Raw genomic sequence first — 26,163 nt, forward strand, 5'->3', positions numbered from 1 at the left:
GTGGTGGTGAAGCTGATGACTTGGTGAGAATGGATGGATGATGAATCTGTGAAGATGGGCGGTGAAGGGGAGGTGGAGGGGCGTACAAAACATCCCAAGTAGGAACTAAGGCAGAGAAAGAATCATGTTTAACAGAGGAGCAGAGTGATGATAGGCTGATAATGACGGAGGAACGCCATGCCATTGGTTGCATGAGTACCGCTTACGAGACAGCTGATTATCCAATCACAGCCCCAGAAATGACAGCGGAAATGTGAGTGAGCGTAAGAGGGATGGATGAGAGATAGACTAAATATAAAGTCTTCATAACTGAACTTACACCAGAGCTTCAGATTAAAGGGACTGAGGGGGAAAAGTCTTAAAACTGGAAATTTTAAACGGTTTAATATGCAAGATAATGTTTTCACCACAATCCCACTTAACTACACACTTTATTTTCCTCTGTTTCATGAAATTGAGCTCTTCATTTTTCCTGAATGGGACTTTATTTTAGCAGATGACTTATCCATCTAGCTGTAAAAAAAAGTTTCTCTGCTTAACTCTTGAAAATAAATGTAATGGAGACAGGATTTAGGATACTGTTTTACAAACTTCGGACTTCCCTCCAGATTTTTGCAATGCAGCTACGAGCCAGCTTCATTTCGTTGATAAAGTTTAAAAACAACATTTCCGCTCCATCTTCTCTCAGTAGATGTCGGGTCTGAGGCTGGTGTAAATGTAAAGGGGTGAGACCTCAACGTGTAGTGTGGCCTCTTGAAAGGCTGATGTGACTCGGCTGTGTCTGTCGAAGCTGTTTGAAAGGTTTGTATGAGAAATAGTTTGTTAGATCCTCTGTAAACAGAGCGGGTTCGTCTGGAGGAAACAGTGCCACCTTGGGGGTGTGGGGGTGGGGGGGCACGAGACACCTCATCCTTAAATCATCGGCCAACTGTGTTTGAGATTTCACTCAATCTGCTGGCATGCTTCACAGGTCTGATTTTCTTTCCACTGTAACCAGTGTGGCCTCAAGAAAGACAGGCAGAAATGTGTAATCATAGCCGAGCAGAAAAGCAGTAAAAAATACATTAATGTAAGAAAAAGACACTAAAGTAGCATTCTATGTTTTCTTGACGGTTTTATGAGTCTCAAATGGTCGAGTGCAGCCAAACATGGGCATGTTAGGAGCCGGAGACCAAAAAAAGCCTTAATGGTAAGGGAAAGATAAAGCTGGAGACGAGCTTTGAACACGTTTTTAAAAAAGAGGAACTTTCTGTTTGAATCTGCAGCCATAACTCCTCCATGACACTGACTGTTCCAGGTCCAGCTTTTTCTCTCTCTGGCTGCAGCTCAGGAAAGGTCGTTACACACGGAAAGTTTATGAGGGGTGAATGTGGCAAACATAATGGAAGGAACGTCTCCGAGCACAAACCGCCGACCGACGTTATTTGATACGTTCCTTTTTAAACGAGATCGTTTTATAGATTAGACTGCACAGGAGCTGTTTTGTTTGTGGTGCTAAACCAAAGTCAATCTATTTATTTTTGGAGTCGTCAAGAAACATTTTAATGTTCCAGTTTGGTGGCCTTCTCCTCTTCTGATTTGTTCCTGCTCATCTCCTCTACAGGGGTGTGTCTAGAGGTGAACGCCCCCCTCCCCCCCCTCTTGTAAATTCTCCTGACCTTGCTGTTCACACATGCACCTCACAGCTGGAGGGTGACAGGGGAACTCCTGAGGGAAGACGTGAGGTAAAAAGTCAGCACAGACAATGAGAATATTTGCCTTTATATCGATGCTACTTGTAGTTCAAAAGGAATCACACTATCAACAAAAGAGCTGAGACATACAAACTGAATTCACCTGTTTAATTACAGTGCAAAGAGGTCGTAGTGGTCTTGGTCATACAGTCTATGCACAGTGCACCGGTCACAGGGTATAAACATCACCACCCTCTCCCACTCGCTCAAACTGAATTCTCCTGATTACATCCTGTTGAATTCTCACTTCAGCTCAATCTGGCTAGCTGTGATAAAAAAATAAATAAACTAGCGAACTGGCAGGAGAAACTCCGGCTGAAGTCCAAGTGAAAAACGTGGCTGTTTGCGTTCACACATGAAGCACAATAAAACATGCTTTGTCTGAAGCAGGACTTGTGTTAATATCAACTATTAGAGTTGTGTTGCAACATTCAATTAATTTAAATGTATATGAAAAGTGTGTGTGTGTGTGTGTTGCTATAGATTCTCCTTCCTGTGATTTGATCATCTCAGTTTGCTAACTTTAAGTACGTCTCGATTCCTGAAACACATCAAGGATAAAAAAGTAGGTGAAACCCCCCACCAGCAGACAGATGGTGATAATGCAGCTACGCTACACACACTATATAAATGATGTCAGTTTGAAATGATGGCCAGAAAGCACAGAGACTATTGATGGACAGGAGTTGGCAGCTGCATGGCTCAAAGGGTCACACACATACACATCTTTTGAGACCTTGATGAGATCCAGAATAAACAAGTGGAACTGCAGTTAGTCCACTTAGCAATAGAGATCTATGTTTGTGTATTTTGGTATTCAGATTTTCTTACCCAACAAACTTTTAAATAAGTCTATTTTGCTGAGTCAACAGTGTTTATTGTACAAAAGTTTTCCCACTGCTATTCTTGATAGTCCTGATAGGTGTTTTGTGCAGAATTGGGAAACATATACCCTTTTTTTTAAATTATTTAGATACAGTCCTCTGGTGTAATTTATCAGATATCTGAAAATAGAAAGCAGCTATACAGAGAAGACGCTTTAGAAAGTCTTATAATATGCATTTCTCTCCACTCTCTCCAAATGTACATCTTTAACTGCGGTTTAAAGACGCACATTCTTGACGTCTCTCACGGTTTCTCTTGTAGATTCTGTATTTTACTGTCTCTGATGTGATGCTGAGAAACACAAACCTTCATTTGTCCTTATATTATCTGTACAGCATACTTTCCCATCCGATAAATAGACATTTTAGGTCACACTGACTTAACTGACCTCCTGAAATAATTCATTTTAGTATGACACACAGCCCCATATGGGGGAATATTTCTTGAAACTTTTTTAATCCTTTATACAAGAATCAAACTGCTAAATGAAAAGAGTTGTAAATTATTGTATTGGCATCTGGGAACTTATTGTGCTCCTCTACTGGTCTTGTGTCAGCAGGGGGCAGTATAATCCCAAACATGAGACAGCAGCTCTGTCAGTCCGCCTGACTGACATGTACAGGTTCATGAAACAAAAGTCTGTAAGTAGCCTACCCAGCTGGAAATGCCTCCATTAAGATCAAAAGTGCCCCTCTACAGTATGTGTTAACAGAAAGCCTATTATGTCTAAAGCCATCCTCTAAAACTGGAAAGCTGTAGTCCCAAAAGGCAAGCTAACTATAGGATGACTGAGGTATGTGGGAGCCATACTGAGCTGGCCTCTGCTGCCTGTTCATGTGACTTTATACACTTCTGTATGGACTTTAATCAGTGAAAGAAGAAATACCCAGAACTTGACTTAAAATCCTTAATTAACCATATCAGACTATCAGTCACGTATACATATGAATTCCTACTCGAAATATAAGGACCTGTTGTTTCAATTGCACACTTTTCTTGCCATACAATTTATACTTTGAAAAGATTAATTGTTTTTCTTTTGGAGAAGTAGCCGAATGCTAATGCTAACCTTCTTCTCAGCTCTCATGCTTTGCTAAAACTGATGCTAATGCTAGCAAAACACAAATTCAGTAAATTAAATTAACTAAAATCAATTTATATTTTTTTATTTTTTAAAGCCGATTTCTATCGTACCACTTGAGACCATAAAACCTGTCCAAGAAATGTTACCCTCAGCTAAATTAAAACATTAGCCGTAAATCTTCCAGCGTAGTGCAGGCTCAATTCTCTTGCTCTCTCTTCTGTACAGAACCACTGAAGTAGTAATGGACCACACAAATCACATTAGAGTAATTTAGCATAGTAAGAGGACATCTGGACAAACAATTTACATTATTTATTGACTGAATAAAGGAGGGGAGATGGGTAGCCAGAGATTCTTTAAAACCTTGGGGACTAAAACAAGACACAGATTATAAGGAATAGTTTTATATTTTTGGTATCCATATAGAGTTATCTGAAAGGAACAAAGCCATTCTGAATGTCTGTATTGTCAGTTTAAAGTACAGCAGGTAGCAATATAGCTTAGCTTTACTAAGTGTGGTGACAGTTCTGACCACTAGAGGGCAGTGGCGGGAATGGCTCAGAGCTACAAACTACAGCGATGGATTAAAGTTGGACTAATAAGGAAAAAGGCACATTTGACTTTTGTCCACTAAACATAGATTTCTAAAGCTACAAATTAGATTAAAAAAAAGAGCAGCTTCTTTTTAATCTTTTTAATCTCTTCGTAATGGCATTATCGCACTTGTTAAACTAAAGTAGACTGATGCTTTCCTCATGATCTGTCACGTCTAAAGGCCTCTTTTCCAAAACTGGCAAAAAATAGGTCAATGTGTGGGAGTAATGTCAGCTGGAGTTTTTCTCACTAACTGGACTGTGCAATGCTCATCATGTTGTTTCCCTTGGCTAACAAAGCAAAAAGTAGTGTACCTTTGCATTCAAGAACTAGCAGAGTCAAAATGTGCTGTTACATTTGAGCTGCAGTCCTTTTCACTGAGCTAATTGTGCTATATTAGTCATGCTATTTCCATGTTAGGATTGTTTTTTGAAACGATTAAGATTTGTGCAATTACCCCAGTGCTGATATAATGCTTAGAAGAGCTTTGTTTTCTTAGCTGTTAAATATATATCCCCCCTCTACCACCACACTTTAACCAGTTAGTGCAAATGCTCTTACTTCACCATGTTCACACATCTGACATTTTCAGACTTCACAGGGTTTGAAGTTCAAAGAAAAACAAAAAAACAATTATTTCTTTATGTTTTAAGTTGTATGTTATCAGGCAATCTGATACTCCCCTATTTCCTATTTGATTTAAAATAGGAGAAATGTGATGTGAAGTAAAAATCTGGAGGGACCATGAGTTTATATTTAAAGTAAAAACAACATATTTGATAACCTGCTAGCTTCCAACAATGAAGCTACAATGACGCGGCATCCTAGCCAATTTCACTGTTTGCTAGCAGTGGCTAAAAAAAATGCTAACATAACCTTTTTCATGGCAAAGTAATGTTAGCAAGGAACCGCTTATGTTAGCTGTTGTGATAGTATCTATTGAGTTATCAAATATGATGTTTTTACTGAGTTAAATCTGTGTACGCCAGCTATAATCCTATAGGCTATCATATTTAAAAGGTAGTTTTAGCATTCAGCCACTTCCTAGCCAACGGGAGTATTAGCCAGAAAGGGGCTGAAATGCGATCATGGGCCTTTTGTATGGCCTTAGCTAATGGATTATAACATTACTGGGAAAGTGGCCTTTATAATAACTTTACATTTTTGGGATTTCCTACATATATACGACAATCTGGAAAACGGCAATAAAATATTATAACAGTGTTTGAGCCTCCAACTACAATGTAAGGGGGAAAGCGGCCGCCATGTCAATATGGTCTACTTCCCTGCGCCTTCAAAGAAATAGACCTGCACATGACCCCTATGAAACCATAACTTGTTTTCTCACAGGCCTTAGTAGTTCTTCCCCTGACAAATAAACCGACCTTCATGTGTTAATCTGGTCAAGTTCCCCTTTACAACCCGTGGAAAACAGGAGATCCTTTACTGGTAGCACCAAATTACAACACACCCAGGGGTCAATGTAGAGTCAGAGGACACAAATGTGTTAAAATGACTGTAAATGAGTTTGTTTGGGAACAACCCAACAAATTACTTCACTTGCAGCTCAGAAGAGCTTGCACAGCTGTTTGTATTTGAGACTCACAGTTTGGACAGAAAATAGGTTCAGGGCTGAAGCCAAGCAGAGGGCTACAAGCTGTGTCTGTGGGAAGACGAGGAAACATGCGCCTCAGCACTGAAGGAATGTCAGGCCTTTCCAACCACTCCACATATCTGTGTCTGTTTTAATTAGCAGCATGTTTTCAGTTGTGTTTTGTGTCGTCATTCAAGTGTGCTCGTTGTTAGACACTCGAGTCTTGGCAGAGTTTGGGAACAAAACACATCCATAAGAGTGGAAACAAGATGCTGGGTTTTAGAGTTCTTTCTATGGCCTCCCCGTTTGAGATTGCATCAAGCTATTGTAGTGCTGATGACTTACACTCTTTGTTCTTTTTATGGGTCAGAGTGGGAAGGCAGAGAGAATCAATTTAGTTACAACAGAAACTCCTCATGACTTTTTTTCACTCAATACAAGAGCAGCAAAGTAAGTATTTAGATAGAGTAGTTTATTTATACACACTATACACACTTATATACACACTATACACACGTTCTATATACAAAGGTCACAAAGTGCTTTACATCAACAAATTACAACATACATAAAAACAGGAACAAACAAGTAGTTCATGGGCCGACATTATGTCAAGACGACCAGGAACAATAATTGGCATAGTAAAACATAGATCATTAGGGTAGACTGGGTGGACATGATTAATCATAGGCCTATCTAAACATAAACTTAGCTGCTTTTTGAAGGATTTAACAGAATCAGAAGAACGTAAAGCTCACAGAGAGATTCTTTGAAAACAAAAGAAAACGTACCTAAATCTTATTAAAATCCACTTAAAAAGGCAAAATTGAAAGGATGGACAGTTAACATTTTTACTGATAGGGATAGGAGGAGACCTAAATAAAGAGAAAAGCTGAGATAAAGGATTGAATACTAATTTTGATCAAAAATACTGATGTAAAAAAAGAGAGATATTTTCGTTGATTTGATGTTAATTTTGTCGCTCATGGATCCTTTAGTCATGGTGCGTCTGCCTTGTGATCCATGTATAGGACTATGACTCCTTACATACCAGTGTGGTTGGGCTTGATATTGCGGTGTTTCCCTGCCAGAGGGTTCAACCCTTTCCTTAAACAAAACAAACTACATGACATGTTATTGTGTCAGAACTGGGCGTCATTTTGTCGCCTCCTTTCCTGGTCGCTGTATACTAGGAGGCTGAAATGTTTACTGTGTTCCTCTCTGGCCTTCAGAAGTGGTAGTATCCGAGTAGTAAATCCTCCTGACAGTCAAGGCTCTGGGTCACAAATCTGTAGATTGTTGTTCAATCTGCAGAGAGCTAAAGGGAATCTCACTGTGAAGGGAGTAAGTGGGGAAAGTTGAAAGGACAGTGAGAGATTAAGTATAAATAGTGTGCATAGAGCAGATTCTGATACAAACGTTCATTTGTTCCTTTGTACTATTCGTAAAATCCATTTATTTATAACACTTGTGAACGTTTTAAATGTATATGGCAACATGAATGACAGTTTTTATAGATCTATTACATTCATTAGTAGCAGGCAGGCAGCTCGGTAGTTTGCAGTTAGCCTTTGTTATGCAGAAGTGCAAAATCCTGCAGTTCATCAAGTGTCCACAGGGGGCTGGCTTCAGAAGCCCCCAAATTCACATACACACCCATTCAAAAATTCCCATCTTTGCAGCAGAAATAAACATGTTTAAATCCTGATTCAAACAACAAAATTGTTATGATAAGCTCAGGTCTTCATCGGCACACATGTAAGGAAGGTATTTTTTTTTAAAACTTACCAGTTTAGATTTTATGAGGAATAATAGTAATTCATAATTAAGTTTGTGGCGACCGCCATTGGTAGGGTTCCAGAGCACCCTTCAGTAACCAATGGGTGATGTCGCCCAGACTTCATCCAATATTAGTCCCTGTGCATTTTTTCATCTGCCAATCAAAAGAAAGAGCTGAATGTGTCTGAAAGCAACAAGGAGTGTTGATTCTCAGTGGTCTCAGCAAACCTTTTCAAATGAATTATAATCACGTATCAATGTTAAAGTACAGAATTTTGCATAATTGATATCTTAAATGTTCCTGTAATTCGATTAGTTAGAAGTTAGAAGAAATATTGACACAAATTCCTTCAATGAAATATTTTATTAACTCTATGAATTTAATTATTTGCAGCATTTTGAGAAACATCTGTGCTTTGAGCTGAATGCTAAAGTTTGCATGTTTACATCACAATGTCATAGCTAATGTGCTTATTATCTTAATTTAGCATGTTGAAATGTTAACATGTTATGGCAATGTCCTATCAGATCATAATTCTAAGTATTTGACTTATTAAATGTCTGACTTATCTCTGACTTGTCTGATGGCCACAGATGAAAAGTTATGGCATCACAATTTATAAAAGTTTCTCCTGAAGGGAACAGGATTGTCTGAAATAAAATGTTATCCAATAGTAGTTGAGATGTTTCGCTTCAGAATGAAAATATTGTCATTGTGACACTAGCAGTAATGTCAGGTGATCACCATAGTTTGTTGGATTCAAATGTTTTTTGAACACTTTCCTTTCAAACAAAACAGCAGTTCTACGGACAGTCAGGACCAAAGTTGTGCCGACAGTTGTTGTCAACGAGATCCCTTTGTAGCATGGCAAAATCAAGAAACTTGGTGATTTGGCGTTGAACAAAAAAAGTTAAATATACAAAAAAGAAAAACACACACACACACACACACACACACACATCTGTTTACCATGTGGTTTTATTGAAACACTGGATTATGTCTTCCTATAACACTGATGTGGAGTAGCACAAAACACAGACAGTGGACTATAAAAAGTTGAATATGGCACTAACAACATTGAGGGAGAGAAAAATCACCCTTAAATATATTTTTCTCTGTATTACAGCAGTACAAATCCAATAGATCCAATTTTTAATTGATGAAAGTTGTTATTAACCAGTTTCTTGGTATTTGGAGACACCTGGAATTTAACCACTACCGGACCAAGATTAAGTGCACTTTAAACATTGTTTTTAAATCCACTCTCTTGCATATGAACATATATATTCTTGCCATTCATTGAAGCATGCATATGCACATACATAACAGAGGAAAAAAAAGCTAGCCTAGCATTTATCATGTAGCCTAGCAATACCTTATTACCAACTTGTCCTTGTCTCAATTACAATCTGATCAGTCAACAACAACACTTTTAAAAAATAAACAGGTTTGAAACTTGGACTTGGATAAGTTGGTTTGCCAATTTGAAATCTTCAAATATATGTATTTTCTTGTTTTTATATGTTTCTATAATATAATGTATTTTATTCAGCGAGAAAAAGAATACTGCTCGACAATCTTTTTTATAGAAAACAAACTTAAGGCAGAGCACTGGCATAAAAAATATACAAAAAATTAAAACAAAATCACACGAGACGCCATCGTTTTAGGTTTTTCTTTGTATTTTAACACAGATTATGTTTGGAGTGTATGGGGCTGAGATTCTTTTTATAGCTTACTTACATCCAGATCCATAACACCTTATACATGATGCAATATTTTTACTTGACTATCACAACTGCTAACAAGGGTTATTACTGGAGAAATTAAGGTTTTTAGTATCAGAATGTTACAGCAATCACATTCAGGTCTCTCAAAGCCAAGACACAAGTCTATCAAGGCCTCTGAGATTGACATTTCCTCGCTCCCACACATGAACAGAAAGCCTCTGTAATTTAAGGGAATATTGATGTACGTGTAAACATATCCAATAACACAGCCTCTCCATCTCTTCTATCTCTGTGGTCCTAAGGCGGGCAGTACACTCCACACAAAATCAAATTTGGCACGTCTGTTGAGTTTGAGGGCATCAAAACATAAACCTTTTTATTTGACTACTTAAACCAGACAGCCGAACTTGCCATGTTTACTTCCTCCAAAGCATTATCTGGTACATCCTCAACTACTACAGAAGCACTTTGGACAACTTTAGGACTGCAGTAAACTCTTGTAGAACAAATTAACTGCAAATTAAGTTACATTGCAATTTTACAAAAAACTAGTTTGGGTATAACTCCAACAGTCTGCTATGGGGTTGTAAGAATAAAAGTATTTAAACTGAGGTATGATACAACAAGTCAAAATCAAAAGATATTCCTGTTCCTGATTTTTGGATGTTGTAAAGCTTTGGTGCTCTTATCGATTGATCATTAAAATATCAGATTATATCATTCTAAAACAAGTGGAATCACAAAGTACTGAAGTATGAAACATATTGTCGGCGTCAGTCCACTGCGATTACGCCCCAAAAAACCTCCTTCAGCTTTTGTGGATTCAACTGAACCAACAGACGAGACATATTTGCTTTGAAGCACTGTACTGTATTTAATAGCGCGTTCAGAACCTTTTACAAAAATGCCAAATTTGAATCTTATCTGGAGCTAACTGCGGGTCTGGCGAGCTCTTTCTCCACTCAGGCGCTGACAAACACCAGGCGGGTGGAGTAGATCAGATCCACCAGGTAGAGGATGAAGTTAAGTGCGGTGAGCACGGCCACCGTTAAGCACTTATCCCATGTGCAGACACCGATAGCGCTGCTGCAGTTGTAGGGCCTTTGTTTCGATCCGCCATTGTTGGGATCAAAATTAAAGATGGGCCAGATGATGGTTGCGGACAGATATAGGACGACCGCCAGCAGGGCGTAGGCGGACAGGAAACGAGCAAATGGGAAAGGAAGGCAGCCGGTGCATTCGCCAATGCAGAGCAGGATGATGGCCGCTGACAAGATGAAGCAGATGCAGTAGACGGACATGCAGTACTTGAGGGCATGGTGGCGGTCGTACAGCACGGGGTCGCTGATGAACACGAAGATGATGCAGGCCACGAAGGTCTCGCAGACTTTCAACAGGCCGGGGGCGGTGGCCATGTAGCCCGCCACCTCTCCTGGACGCGCCTTGCTGATGCTCACCTCGCTCATGTAGGCGATGGTGGCCAGGCAGGAGAAGACGGTCGCCACGATGCGGTAGTCGCGGATCTCGCTCTGGCCTCCACTGCCTTTGAGGAAGTAGAGCGGGAAGATGATGGAGGCGGACAGGCAGAGCAAGGCGGCGTAACAGGCGAAGGTGATGGGGAAGTTCTTCCAGGAGACGGGCGCTCTGGTCTGAAGGCCAAACAGTTCCACCAGGAGGACGAGCAGAGTGCCGGCGAAGGAGAAGGCCCAGCAGAAGATGCACCAGTCACCGGTGCCGTGGAAGATATGGGCGCCGTGGATGGCCACGGAGAAGGCCACGCAGGAGAAGACCATGGCGGCCAACCGTGTCCATAGGAGGGGGCTGGATTGGACGACTATAGCCATGATGGGAGATTGAGTAGGCGATGAGAAGAATGTTCCTGTAGGGTATGAGTCACTTCTGTTTTTTTGGGGCGTCACTTCCTCAGATTTTCACCATCTGCTGCTCAAAGAAGGCAGAGAAAACTGTAAGGAGAAAAAAAAAGAATTAGTAAACGTAGTTCTGATGTAATTGTTATGACCTTTAGATTGAGTACAGGATATATCCACATGAGGGCAACAGCTTGTAACTTTGCTCAAACTGTCTCCATATACTCCCACTTGAGATTTCTGAAACACACAATGTTGTTATTGTGCCGTTCATGAACGGTTGAAGCAACAAGTGAAACCTTGAAAACACAATTACGTCAGGAATAAAGACTGCACTGTGGAAACACGCATCGCAGCACATTTTAGGTCTGGTCAAATCAGCTGGTGAACACTGGTGTTAGTATTTTTCTTCCTCGCGTCAAACTTTAGTCCTGCTCTCCTAACAGCATTCCTGTCCAGAGTGCAGACTGCTTCCACCCTCACATTCCCCCCATGGTCATGGTCGTTGGTGACGGGCGTGGCGCAGCGACCCTACAGTGTGTCTGTCATCACGCTGTAAACATGACCCTCTTCATTTGTTCCACTCCCACTCCCACAGACTTCATTTATACTGCATACTAATGTTAGCAGCGCTTAACAAGTCTCTGAATCTAGAGACCAATGTTGAACTCTAAGAAAAGAAACAGCTTCTTGAAGTCCCCTAAAGCAGTTGCAGTAAACTTTTCAGAGACTTTTTATTTATTTATTCATATTTTTTGCCATTTTCAGTGGGCATGGCTTAACTGGAAGGGAGGTAAAGCCACATAACTCAGTACACCTTTAAGGATAAGCTGTGTTTTTTTTTAAATATTAAACTAGGTTTTAAACATTCCTAGAGAAATGTTTTGCCTAACTAAAATATCTATTTATGTCTCATTTATTCAGGAGTTTTTTTATTGTTAAAAAGAAAAAGACACAAAGCTCTCAGAGGTTTTAAAGATAACAGAAACTTCCCTTCAAGAGGACAATAAAGCATATCGTATATAATAGGGCTGGCCGATGTCACGATATAAACATGTCATATCAGTCGATGTCAAATCATTATTTCGTTTAAATGTAAAGGCTGATTTTTGCTCCTCAGTGAAAGGTGAAAAAGCCAGATGGTTAATTGTGGTTTCATTATTCTTAATTGTCAGAACATGTCTACTGGAACATGAACATTTCCCCATCATAACCACAGTGTAGGAAAACGCTTATTATCATTGTTGCGTTATCACCCAGGCCACAATTATGTCGCCATAATTATCGTTTTATACTCCAGTCCTATTGTATCATATCATATAGTATAGAATCATATGGTATCGTTTTATTTTGTTTTGTTTCCTATCATATCATATCCCTTCATTTTGTTTCATTTCTTTTGTTATGTTGCGTATCGTATCGTTTTGTTTTTTCATTTCATTTGCTTCATTATTTGAGCGTTTCTTTGAGCTTGAGTTGTTTAGTTATTGTTTGACAAGCAACCAGGATGCAACACCTTCTCTCTAATCTTAACTTTGTGGTTGATGTGACTCAACTCCATTTTTCAGATAACTTTAGTACGTCACGTTTTCAACATGAATTATCGACATTGACTCGAGACCAGGTGGTCTGCAAACAGCTGTAACTAATGCAAAGGAAGTGAAGGGGTTTTCCCCCGTTCTTACAAATGAATCAAACCTCAACGGGTTGTGCAACTACATTACACTGTGATCTCACTGTTAGAACAGTAAAGTATGAATTATCCTTCTATTTATCAATTGGGGTCTATTGAATGTTGATGCATAATGATGTATGTATGAAAATAATTTAGATTCTGAGGGGGACATCTGATGTTTTTGCTGAATGTTTTCTGATGTCACAGCATTTCTAGACGTTTTACATCTTTCAGGGGCTCAACAGTAGAACTTTAAAGTTGCTTGTTTCTTGTTAGTTGCAGTAAGATTTGAAGTCAAAGGAGACATTTAATGAGATAAGATAGACATTTTCACAGTTCATAAACACCATGACCACACTGGCTTGCCTCCTCCCTCCTTCCCTCCTGACACCCATCGCCCACTTGGCTCCTCCAGCGCTGCGCTCTCAGTTTATATTAGGAGACAGTTGTAAACAAGGAGAAAAAGGCCTGTTTACATTAGTTCCATTAGACACCGATAAAACACGGGAGAAGCTGAACTGGTGGTGAGGCGATGACTGGAAAGGAAAGTGCAAAAAAAAAAAAAGAGACAGAAATGGAAAAAGTGAACTCTGAATCCCCTGCAGGACGACTCCTTTGAGGTCATCGGGGAGTGGATGTGAGAGTAGGGGAGTGAAAAAAAAGAGGGAGGAACACGGGGGAAGCCCTGTGCTTCGGCTCCACAAGGACACAAAGTTTAAACACGGTGATGGAGTGGGATAGCAGAGAAATGAGTCACCACTGGGCCCCCTTTCTTTCACCACTCCTCCTTTCTCTCCCCCTTCCTCTCTTAATTCTTGTAAGATTTTCCAACTTACTGATGCGTTCCAGATGTGCGGCAGTCTGGCTGCTGCCGAAACAACTGCTAACTTTGTCACATCTGCCAAGTTCTTTCCTTTCCTTTTTTTTCCCTTTCCTTTCCTTCCCTCCTTATAGTCTCATTTGGTGGTTACTCCATCTCTTTTCCATCAGTTGTTCCTCTTTCTCCCTCCCTCCCTTCTTCTCCTAGCTCAATGCTCCCACTCCAGCTTTAAAGTCAGGGTACCAATTATGCCTCATGTAAACCACTCAAAATAAACGTATACCGAGGGTCGTAATGGAAAAATCAATCGCGCCACTTCGGCTGCATTTACTTTTTTGCTGCTTATGGAATCGAGTCAGGAAAGAAATTTGAGAGGAAACTGACCGAGGAATAGAGAATGAAACAGGAGTACAGTTTGGAAAATGTGTCCTTTTTTTTTTTTTTTTTACAGGTCAGCATGGAAATCAGGGCAGGATCATACAAAGAGGGGAAGAGGTGCTGAAAATAGTTTTTCACACATCAGGATGGCAGCAGGACAGCAAACAGGCTGTGACAATATCATGCTTCTATGCACGTTCACTTTTTCATGCAACAGGAGGGTTGTCCTGAACGCGCACACAAACACACACTTCAACTGAGACACACACACACACACACACACACACACACACACACACACACACACACACACACACACACACACACACACACACACACACAAATCTAACGAGACAAATGTTTCTCTCAGGCACTGGGGTCATACGCGCTGCTTGTTTGGTTGTCATGACAGAACATCCCTAACTTGATTTTACCTATAATCCACTTAGAGGGGATCGTTGGGTCGAAGCACAGGAGGAGCTCTGTTATCGAACCATCTCAGTGTGTGAGCGTACAGTGTGTGTGTGAGAGATTTATGTTTGTAGATTACCTGCCATTGTGTGTTTTTTTAAAATGCTAAATTTTCACATTTTAACTATTAAAAAACAAAAAAAGTTCCTAACAATATTCACCAGACTACCTTTTTTTTTTTTTAACACACTGGTAAACAATCTGAAGACCTTTAAAAGACACCCAATGCCTAAAGAAACACCTCATCCTTTTTTCTTTTTTTTTTTTACCTGACTTGCCAAACCTACTTAATAAAGAGGATTAACTTTCTGCATTTAAATCAAGAACATTAAGAGGCTTGTTTTTTGTTTTTTTTGTCACACTCTGACTAAATTCTTTCAACACATCTTAGGCTTGTTTGCAAAACTTCCAAAAACCTTGAAAGAGACAGTAAAAGTCCCCTCAAGCCAACTTGTGGCACTGTGACAGCGGTGTGTTCGGGCTGCCTCTGAGGTTCATTCATTGACAGTGAAGGTGGGTGTGCCTGCCGCACCCAGCTCACACCACACCACATACACTACACCACGCTGCAACTGACACAAACTGATGCAAAACACAGAAAAACTATTGAGGAAAGTTCCATACTCATTTTAGAAGTGGACTAATCCTTAGCTGTAAAATTAAAAAAACAATAAACTGTTTTTTTGTTTTTTTGTTTTTTTCTCTGTGAAAACGTCCTCTAACATGCAAAAAATTACAACTCTAGGGCTGCTCAGTATTATTATTACATTCGTCCCATGAAGCATGCAGGTAAGCAAGATGCAACAAGTTGCAGCATAAGTCTGTTCTCGGCACAAGTTCACATTATCAATCTTTAAAAATCTGTTTCCTTATTCTGCACAATCATCATAGCTAGTGTTACATTGTTGCTTACCTTCCTGTTTCTTGGCTGCAGATAGTCTCTGTGCTCCAGGACGACCGGTGGTGGACTGTAACTCCTCAGCTCTATGCCCAGCAGCTCAGAGTAGAGAGCTCCCCGCCCAGAAAACCAAATAAGGAATCAAATGTCTGCACCGTTATTCACATCTGCCTGACTCTCCTCCTCCTTCTTGCTCCTCCAGCCTGCTGGACACACCCAGTGTAGTGCAGCTGAAGTTCACCTCCTGTCAACGTTATTGCCTTGATTTGTGTTTTACATTTTCACAGCCTGCCGCTTCAGCATGGACAGAATTAAAATAGCACTAAAAATGTATTTATTTATTTTTTTACAAGTAACCTATGTCGTTGTGTTTGAAGCCTATAGCCTGCACGTGGGTCCTATGTGTCAACAAAAAAACCGGTTTTTTTTTAAACGCCATTCATTGCGACACATAATGACGACTGGATAGGCTATATCTTTAAAACTGTGTTGAAATTTTTTATTTAAAAAAAAAAAAAATTGTAGCCTAACAAAACATACCATAAAGCAAAGACGTAATCGAAATGTTGCTGATTAACTCATGGAAACCCCCCTCCGTTAAATGTGACTAACAACAATGTCGTCATCTTTATTTCAAGCCTCTCCACCGGGGTTACCATCGACACGGACCGTGATAAAGTTAAATATTTGTCAACGCTCTTGTCTGAATCATCGAGCCGTCAAATTATTTGTATGCGTTACCTAGCAACTGCTACGCGGTTACCATGACAACAGTTTTGTATTTACTCTTCTCAGAAATCGACGCGTTTCCTGAATCTACAGAAAAAAAAGACCATGCAAGTAATGGTCCTATGTTCATTTGTTTTAATTTTTCACATTTCATCCCTGATTTATATTATGTTCTGTATATCCTTCTGTTCTAAGGTAGCCTAACTTTTATTGATATAGCAAATTGTTACAGCAGCTCAATAGTAGGCTAAATAAAGGGTAAAAATTTAACAATACAGGATGCAAAAAAAGAGTGATGAGAGGTAAATAGAGTGAGAGAGTGGAAAAATAATTATAGTAATAAAGACTACTGACTATATTCACCAATAAACTGTTTTTAAAAGTTATTGCACAGAAGGGTTGCACTCATTATTTCACAGCAATGATTCAAAAATGTTGTATAAATAACAGACATAAAAATCAATCCTGAGAAGAATAGATGTAGGCTATGTAAAGTGAATGATATGTGAGAAAAACAGTGCTGTAAGTCAATTCTTAGTGATAATATTGTAGACTATTGTTCTATTCTATTCTTGTATTCACTGAATTTGTTACAGCACAGTGGAGAAACATCAAGTAAATGTTGTGTTTCCAAATGATACCTGTAGGTGAAAGTACAAATTTATATCCTTTTAAATATATATCTCACCACTGGTATTAAAACAATAACAGGTATTTTAAAAAACACAATACTTCATCTCACTACTCTTGGTTAGGGAATGCTCCAGCTTTGCCACTTTCAATGGTCATCTGAAGTTGTGGCTCAGAACACACCAGATCTGTGACCATGTCTAAAAATATATTTTTATGTATGCGTGCATGCATACATCTATGTATTTATCCCCAGTGCAATACTTCGTACAGAGACACAGCTATGTATGCTAACCCTGTGCAATAGGATGTGCATGTCTATGCAAACTCTGTACCATATTCTATGTGCAATCACAGCAGCACTTTAAAGTTACAGGCTCTACAGCAAATGTGCAATTTACATCAGTATCTCATAATTCTGTTCAATACTCCAGCACTTTTGCACTTTATGACCCACAGCAAGCACTTTATGCACTCCAACTCTGAATGTCAATTTATCCTGGTTTGTTTCAAACTATCGCAGAGCCACTTTTAATGCTTGTATGTGTCTCTCACTAATGTACAATATATGTAGTTTTCTGGTCATTACCTGTTGTTTGGGTTTTGCCTGTCATTGATGTTTTATGTAAATTTGTATTTGTGTGTATCACCAACCTGCCAAGGGACTACAGATGGAAATTAGCACATGGCTACAATCTAGCATATTAACATGTTTATGTTCATTAATGTGCACTGCCCCTTTAAAATACATAAAGATTTGACTTTTTAATTAACCCATCTGTCACATAATTACATTTTTGTATTACATGTTTACTTCACTGCACTATTATCTTATTTAGTCTTGTACATATTAGTCTTTGCTTATTTTGTGTTGAGCCTATTTTGTGTTTATTGTGATATTTAAAGTTATACCTGTAGAGAGCACAGTTCCCCGAAGTTAGATTCATTGTTTGTGTAAGCATACCTGGCAAATAAAGCTGATTCTGATTTAAATTTTCTGTTTTTTTTCTGTTTTTATTTTTATTTTTATTTATATATTATTATTTATATAATAATTATTATAATTTATATAGTAATAATAATAATAATATAATAATTATTATTATTATAATTTATATAATAATTAATATAATTTATGTAATAATAATATAATTATTATTATTATTATAATTTATATAATAATAATATATATATTTTTTATATATATTATTATTTATATTTTATTTTTATCTGGTTTTACATTTTCTGGTTTCATTTTTATTTTTCTACCACCAGATGTCGCCAGAGCTCAAATCAACACTGTTGTTATGACGTAATTGTTTGTGCGACATTATTAAAAACCAGAAACGTCAGTTTTCGGGGACTACAGTATTCGGTGCTTGGAGAGGGTAACATCATGGCGTCGGGAGCAGGAGACCAGTCCGCCGGACACGATGCAGAACTGGACGAGTTATTGGACAGTAAGGAATGACAACACGTGTTCAAAGCGGTTCTCCGTGTACGGGTTGTCCTGGTGTTTAAAACGATGCAGGGAGCTCATGTGTGTGTCGGGACCTAATGTTTGGGTCACAAGAAGCTCCAAGTGACGGCCTGTCAGATCAGAGTTTCCTCTGTGTGTGTGTGTGTGTGTGTGTGTGTGTGTGTGTGTGTGTGTGTGTCTGTGAGTGTGTGTGATACATTACTGCATGGTTGTTATGCTGTGATCCTAAATAACCAGTTTCAATCTGTAAGCCGGTGTCCTTGAATTTGTTGATCCAGATTTAATGAAAACCTGATAATTTAACATGGCGGCTAAGCTGTCAATGAAAGTATTGTTGCTGCAGTCCGGCTTTGTTTTCTTACCTTTGGGCTTTTCTGTTTGGTTCAGTTTTTTATTTTGAATAGTACAGTATACCCCCGTGGTGTCTCAAGATGTCAATCAACCAATCTGCATTTGTGTAGCAACAATTTATAACACTTTTTTTTTTTATTTTTTTTTATCTCAAGACACTTTCCAAACAGCAGGTAAAAGACCTTACTCTTTGTTGTGTTCTCTTAAAAGACCCAACTTTAATCCAGCATGAATGCTGAGCAACATTCAGCAAATGACTTTAAGAGGCAGAGGCAGACTCGTGTTGCAGAAACTGTGTTGGTCTTGGATATTGGGAGGTGCAGGAAGAAGGATAGGGACGAGCAACAACTCAGTTCAGTTATGGATACATGCACGTGTGGATTTTAAATGGCATTACAGTGTGTTCCCCATTTAGTTTACTTAAAGTATTAACTAACAGCACAGTTACTGTTTCCATTACATTTCTAAACATCAGTGATGAACGTCGTGTTTTTAATGCTGTAGAAAAGCTTCAGGTGGCTGAGACACGACACGATAAACTATTTATTATTTTATGATGGTGTCAAAGTGCTGCCAAACATTCAGCTGCTTAAATAAAAACAGAAAGGCACAAACCAATGCAAAACAACACAACATATATTGCACGTTACCCATAGACAGGAACATTCTGCAGTATTATTATTATTATTGTTATTATTATCAGAGAGGAAGACTCGATACAAATTTCCCTGATGAGCTTGTGGACATGATCGTTAGAATCGTTTGGAATGAGGTTGTCAAACTTGTCGATGCTCTGATCCTTTTGTTTTTAATAAAATACAATCTCTGATCATTTTTTTTTATTGATTGTAGAAAAGTCTAAAATATAAAAAAAAAAAAACTTCAGATCTTCGGTCATATTTTAACCCATAGTTGTGAGCGAGCGAGAGAGCGGTGGTGATCTTTTAAAATCTTAGCAAATGTTGACTCAAGTCTTTTTTGGCGTCGCGTAGAGATACAGAAGTTATGCTGATGTCTCTTACAAACGCACAGAGAGCCGAGGAGGTGACGCCTTCTAGGTTCTATAAAAACATTGGCAACATTTCAGTTAGGAACTGCGCTAATGTGCAATTTAAACAGTGTGCAGGAGTTTGCCTGCAAGTTTTGGTCATTAAAAAACAAGAAATAACCCGATATTGAATGCCTAGGAATTCTATTTTTGTTACGGTTATATCAAGCAGGTATTGATTTCTAGAATCATATCAAAGTTTAAAATTGATTTGTGCCACCGTTAACTGTTCTGCAGCTTCAGCCTCATTTTGAGTATGAATAGAGAAGGCTACATCTTCAGAGAGTTAGTGTTCTCATGTTGTCCCCGTGTCACAGGTGCCTTGGATGACTTTGACAAGACGTCGGCCCCTCCAGCCCCAGAACCTGCAGCTGCTTCCTCCTCAGCCAGCAGTGGTGCAGAAAAGGTGCGTGTAGGTGTTTGTGTAGTGGTGGTGCTGTTTCAGTATCCACGTCACAAATTGTGCTGAGACTACAAATCGACAGCCTCAAATGTTGTTAGAACTACAGGGTGTGTTTTGGGCGTGAAAACTGAACCCAAAGATCCAAATTTGGAAAAAGAATTGTCTTGCAAATTCTGTTTATTGAATCAAAACATCTTCAAGTTGCATTTGATAGCTCAGTGTATCTCCCAGTCTTTAGAAAGTGTGTGATTAAAAAGGTGCTTTTACGATGTGTGTGTGTGTGTGTGTTTTCCTCTCTATGTAGCCACCCTTGCTTGAAGATTGCAAACTCTTCGAGACTCTCTTCGAGGGTGACATGGCGACACAAGCCAAGGAGGAGTGGGAGAAGGCCATGACTGAGCTGGCTCACGAGGAGCCAGAACTACTGCAGCACTTTCATAAACTGTCCGAGGCTGCAGGAAAAGTCGGTAAGGCTCGCTGCTTGCATGATTTGTGATTTTGAAAACAGGAAAGGTGGAGTCAGCAGGAATGTTTGTTGCAGCTTGTAAACACAATATTCAAATCGGGCTCATCCCCGCTAGAAGCTAATGCCCCCCCCCGCTGCAGGACTTAGCATGCATGTTTTACTGCTGGTACCTACACTGCAAGCCACCAGAGAATATCACATTTGTTGTAATGGAAAAGCCGATGATTTAGCGAGTTAGCACAAGCTCACCGCCGGTGTTTGTCTAACAGAAAGCAAGCTAACTCTGTGCCCACGGGCGAATGCCAAAGCAAGGTTCACTCTCCATTTAGAGAAAGCTTTTTATGAGTGGTGTTTCACCTGACAGAGCGCAGAGCTGCAGAAACTCACCTGTGCTCTGTCATTGGTGGGAGGAAATACTCCCGGTCCCCACCCCACGAAACAACCTGAGTCAACCAAAACATGAAAATCCAGCAGTCACCATCACACGTGTATGCAGCATTATGTTTTTCTAAATCTATATATTCGTAGGAAAAAGCTACTGACTCTATCTTTACACGTACCTTGCCTGTAGCCTGAGTGCTGTGTGTTTTGTACAGGCACTGACACCGCCTCCCAACAAGAATTCACCTCTTGTCTTAAAGACACCCTGCGTGGTTTGGCCAAAAATGCAGACAACCTGCAGGTGGGTAAAGTCTCGACTCCAACAAATGTCATGAAATTGTTCACAGTGACCGAAACGGTTTACTGACTGTGTTGTTCTTCACACAGTCATCAGGACTGGCCGGAGACGACCTCGTCAAAGCCCTCGAAGGCCTGGGATTGGATGAGGGTGGTGAAAGAGGCGGCGACGACGGAAACATCCTGCCCATCATGCAGTCCATCATGCAGAATCTCCTCTCTAAGGAAGTGCTTTATCCGTCTCTCAAAGAGATCACTGCCAAGGTTTGTGTTTTTAACTCGGCCTCGCCGCGCTCTCCGGTTTCACTGCATCGCGCCACTCATAAATCTCCCTCCCCCTTTTATAGTACCCGGAGTGGTTGGACGCCAATAAACCGAGCCTTAGCCCAGAGGACTACCAGCGCTATGAGAAGCAGGCCAAAATCATGGGAGAGATCTGTAAGCTCTTTGAGAAGGAGGAGGAGACGGCGGAGGATAAAGAGAGCACGTTCGAGAACATCATGGACCTGATGCAAAAGGTCGACGCGCTCTGCATTTCACTCCCACAAATCAAAGTCACTGTGATGAAGAAAATCAATCATTTACCAAGGATTCAATCTTACATTAAGAAGATATAACACACTAAAAAGACAGTTTCAGCGCACACAGATGTTCTGTTTACTCTCTGGTGAATGTTAAGAATGAAACTCTCCACTGATTTAAAAAATCGTTTTCCTTACAGCTGCAGGACCTGGGCCAACCACCCAAGGAGCTGGCAGGTGACGCGGTGAGTTTTTCCATGTCCATCAAGTCGAGTTTTTTTTTTATTTTTTTTATAGAGCACATTTCAGGAACAAGGCAATTCAAACAAGACATCAAAAACATGAAGACGAAGGGAAAGTCTTCAGCAGTTAAATCAGTGTTCGTATAGAGGATCGTATATGACTGAAGTGAACATGGACAGTGTTCTGCTGTGGCAAGTTTTGATGACGTTATGGTGCAGGAATAAAGCCAGCTCGGTTCCTACAGAGAATGGTTGCAAAAATGTAATAACAGCACATCTATAACACTTTCTGTCTAGAAGGGATGTTTGCATGTTTGCCCACTAGTTATGGAAAACATTCCACATTAGACGTGCTCAGTATCACTGTGGCCCTTTTCATGCATGCTCTACACTCCTGATAAGTCATGAAATGTCCCCGGTTGGCTGCATGTGTGAATGCAAATGGACACATTTTTCACCCTGACATTATCGGCCCTGTTTCCTGCCAATCAAAAAATATCTGCATGAATTCAAGGTGAGCCAATGTGTGAATGCAGCCGGTAATATTCAGGAACATTCACAGTGAGCGAGCGAGCGAGCGAGCAGGCAGGCGTGATGCCATTTATGTCATGCAACGGATGCAAAAACCCGATGGAATCTTAGTGCATGTAGTGAGGCTTTCTCATACTCTTTTCTGCTCGCCTGTTCTTTTCCACTCTTTCATGATAATGTGTGTACGTCCAGTAAAACATCCAATAACTCCCCGCCATCTAAATTATCTGCAGTGCATTTGTGATGGGCCCATAGACATATCACACAGTTGACTTACATTACTAGTGATTTATGTGTGTTTTGTTATTTTTAGCAGTGATATAGATATTTTAATTCCACCGCTCAGCTCCACATGTGCATTGTTCCACCAAAACAAGTTGTCTCCTGACGCTGTTTAACAAGGGCAACGTTCCAAAATGCTGTGTTTACAAAGCCCTGGATCATGATGGCTTCATCCAAACCTTTCTCTATTGCTGGCAAAGCACTTCAATAATGTAGAGAATAAAAAGGTCTGACTGTAGCTTTTTCCACTCGTGCACGTCTGAAAATTACTAGAAACTTTCAGGACAGCCTTCCCCTGAAATTTCCCAAAGTTGTTATTCACAAATGTCCCTCACAGCGGGACGTTTTTGAATGAATGTTTTTATTTTGGTCATTCATTAAAGAAGGACAAGAGTCAAAAATATTTGTGCAAATAGTCCACTTACAGAAATAGAAAGAAAATAACTTTACATGTTTACTTGTCCGTTTCACACACTGTTTGTAATTCTTTTACTTCATAAGCGGTAATGTAAAATCTCTTGACTGTTAACAAATGTGCATTCTCTTGGTACACACTTTCATTTGTCCCTACCCTTACTTAATAATGACCACATCCTCCTCCCTCCTTCCTCTTCCCCACCAGCCTCCAGGCTTTAACTTCGACATGGAGTCCCTCAACCTCCCAGGAGGCCCTGGGGCGGGGGCGGCAGATCAGTGCTCCGTCATGTGAAGGAGGTACTGGTGCAGTCCATCATAAGCACTGGAGCCAGAGGGTCACTCTGTGTGGGCGTCAGCGACAGTCAGGCGGCAAAGAAAGGAGAGAGAAGCAAATATCAGACAGGTGTGACCAGACCGTCGACACTGTTCTCCCTCAAGCAGAATGTGTGTGTGTGTGTGTGAGTGCAGTAACAACAGGAGGAGGCAGGAAAAAAAAAAAAAAAACAACAGAAACCACACAAACTCTCCTGTCCAAAATCACTGACCTCACAGCTGTAAAGATTTGAACATCTCTGCGTTATAGTTTGTCAGCGGTTTGTTTAGCGCTTTAACTTGATAATTTTAAGCATCATTCCTTTACTGAAACGCAGCAGAAGCGCTGTGTTGTCTCAACTGTTTAGCCTCATGGTAAAAAAAAATCTATCACACCACTTCACGGGTATAAACAGTGCCTTGGCAAACTTTGAAGTTCTTATTTTAGTTTCTCACTACAGGGAGAGATTTAAGATCATAGATCAGAAACCAAATTTGCAATATCATCCCAGATTAACGTGACCTTAGTGACAATTTCTTTGGTTCTTCATTCATTAATTGCACACCTCTGTTTGTGTACAGACTGTATAGGAGTTGAATTAAGAGTTAATCACTTATTAACATGTAAGGAAACAGGAAGTAACCGAGTGTACATGTGTTAATTATTTAAATAATTGAAAAAGACTAAAGAGGATTGAACACCTCTTAAAACGTTCTCTACTGTAATCCAGCCAACTAATGTGGCAAAAAAAGACCCATTCCCCCTATTTAGTCTCCCCCCGTTCCCAGGTATAGATTTAACGTGATTGCAATGATGATATCCGGATGCCTTTGCTGTGGTGACAGTGATCATTATAGTGTAGAGTTACTGTGCAAAGTGCTTCCCTTGTGATTCCCTGTGTTTTAAATGTGCAGAGTGATTGTTTTCTTTGGTACGGGGGGGGGGGTCCCAGCTAGGAAAGAATAACACTTCAGAGGTATTCACGAGCTGTTTACCTCCTGATAACAGAGAACATGAATCATGTCCCCCTCCATTTCAAAAAAAAAAAAAAAAAAAAAAAAAAGTACATCATGTTCTTTCCAGAGAAAGGTGGGGTGAGATCAGTCTGATGTTAGCACATTTTCGCCTGTGGTTTGTTTACTCCAGCGTCCACGTTTCACCAGCTGCTAACACCAGTGGACGGTTTTTTTTCACTGCGGAGACCATAGACAGAGAGGTCTCTCGAATTCACACGGCCATCAGCGCATCAATAACTGTACGATAAAGGGTCACTGTGAAAGGATTCAGTCAGCTGTGCACTGAAAGGAGTTCAGATTTACATGAAACACACGCTGCTGCTGTGGAGGTCCATGAAGGCCTGTGGTCGTCACTGATGGAAGGGGGGGGGGGGGGGGGGGGGTGCAATCTGTTCAACACTCAGGGCCGATGTAAACATGCCCAGAGCACCGTCAAAGAAATGCAGCCTGATATTTGACACTATTTTGTTTTGTAAATATATGAAATGAAATAAAGATATGATGCAATTTATGTTTGTTTTTTGTCGTGGATTGTCAGAAGAATGATGGAGTTACTGCACTGACATTTTAAAATGCTTGATGCTCAACTTGTTTTATTGTAGATTTACTTTTTAACATTCAGAAACCATGATCAGCTTGATGTTAAAAAGTTTCAGGCTTTAGGGTATATTTAAATAAAATAAATATTAGTTTATATGCTGGTCTTTACTTACAGAGTATATTTTCATTGTTGAAGTGCATAAACTCTGTATTAGAAAATCTTAAATCCACATCCACTGAACTTGCATTTCAGGAATTTTCAGTTGCGTTTCCCCAGTTATTGGTAAGTTTTTGTCCAGTTTGTTTACTTACTCACTATCATCACTGATGAAAACACAGTAAATAGAAAGAAGACCTTGTTTTTTGTTTTTAAATCTCAACATCTAAAGACTTATTCCAACAACGGCATTGACAGTAAAAAGTACAGCTAAGATCATTTGTCTCTTTTGCCCACTGAAACAACACGTGGAGAAGTTAGTATCTGTTAATCATACGTAGTGTAGTACAAATATCCATTAGGGAACCACCAAGCCTCCCTCTACACACCATCTACAGGTCTATCCCAAGGCAGCAGTATCTCAGTCTGTAGGGACTTGGGTTGGGAACTGGAGGGTCGCCGGTTCAAGTCCCGGTGCGGACCAAAAATGGAAGTTGGTCTGGTAGCTGGAGAGGTGCCCCTGAGCAAGGAACCAGACCCCCTCCCCACCATCAGCTCAGGAGCGCCCGCTGTGGGCAGCTGACATCTCTCCATTAGTGCATGTCCATAGGATCCTGTTTGTGCATGTGTGTGTATTTCAGCCTTTGTGTGTGTTGCATGACTTACAGAGTGTAAAAACAAAACGGAATTTCCCCTTGCAGGATCAATAAAAGTAAATCTTAATCTTAATGTGGGCCTGACAAGTACGTCTATTTAACAAGACCTCATAGAAATAGAATATTTAGATCAGTTGCATTAATAATCAAGTGTAAAAATCTAAGACTGTAGGTAAAAATCCAATTAATATCT

The 26,163-nt window shown here is 39.9% G+C and overlaps 2 protein-coding genes across 2 annotated transcripts; one reads left to right on the forward strand and one right to left on the reverse strand.

Moving 5' to 3' along the window:
- Positions 1-8,630: 8,630 nt before the first annotated feature.
- On the reverse strand, positions 8,631-15,667 carry myadmb (myeloid associated differentiation marker b). Its single transcript, XM_061045344.1, has 2 exons — positions 15,526-15,667; positions 8,631-11,364 (listed from the first exon to the last, which is right to left on the reverse strand). The coding sequence occupies exon 2, from the start codon at positions 11,242-11,244 to the stop codon at positions 10,363-10,365; it is 882 nt and encodes a 293-aa protein (XP_060901327.1). The 5' UTR covers positions 11,245-11,364; positions 15,526-15,667; the 3' UTR covers positions 8,631-10,362.
- Positions 15,668-18,186: 2,519 nt separating this feature from the next.
- Positions 18,187-25,128, forward strand: pex19 (peroxisomal biogenesis factor 19). Its single transcript, XM_061045347.1, has 8 exons — positions 18,187-18,329; positions 20,066-20,154; positions 20,456-20,618; positions 21,214-21,299; positions 21,386-21,559; positions 21,643-21,813; positions 22,017-22,061; positions 23,494-25,128. Exons 1-8 carry the CDS (start codon positions 18,266-18,268, stop codon positions 23,578-23,580), a joined length of 879 nt encoding a protein of 292 aa, XP_060901330.1. The 5' UTR covers positions 18,187-18,265; the 3' UTR covers positions 23,581-25,128.
- Positions 25,129-26,163: the final 1,035 nt, after the last annotated feature.

The sequence above is a fragment of the Labrus mixtus genome, chromosome 8 (genome assembly GCF_963584025.1).
Source record: "Labrus mixtus chromosome 8, fLabMix1.1, whole genome shotgun sequence".
In the NCBI taxonomy this organism is placed as follows: Eukaryota; Metazoa; Chordata; class Actinopteri; order Labriformes; family Labridae; genus Labrus; species Labrus mixtus.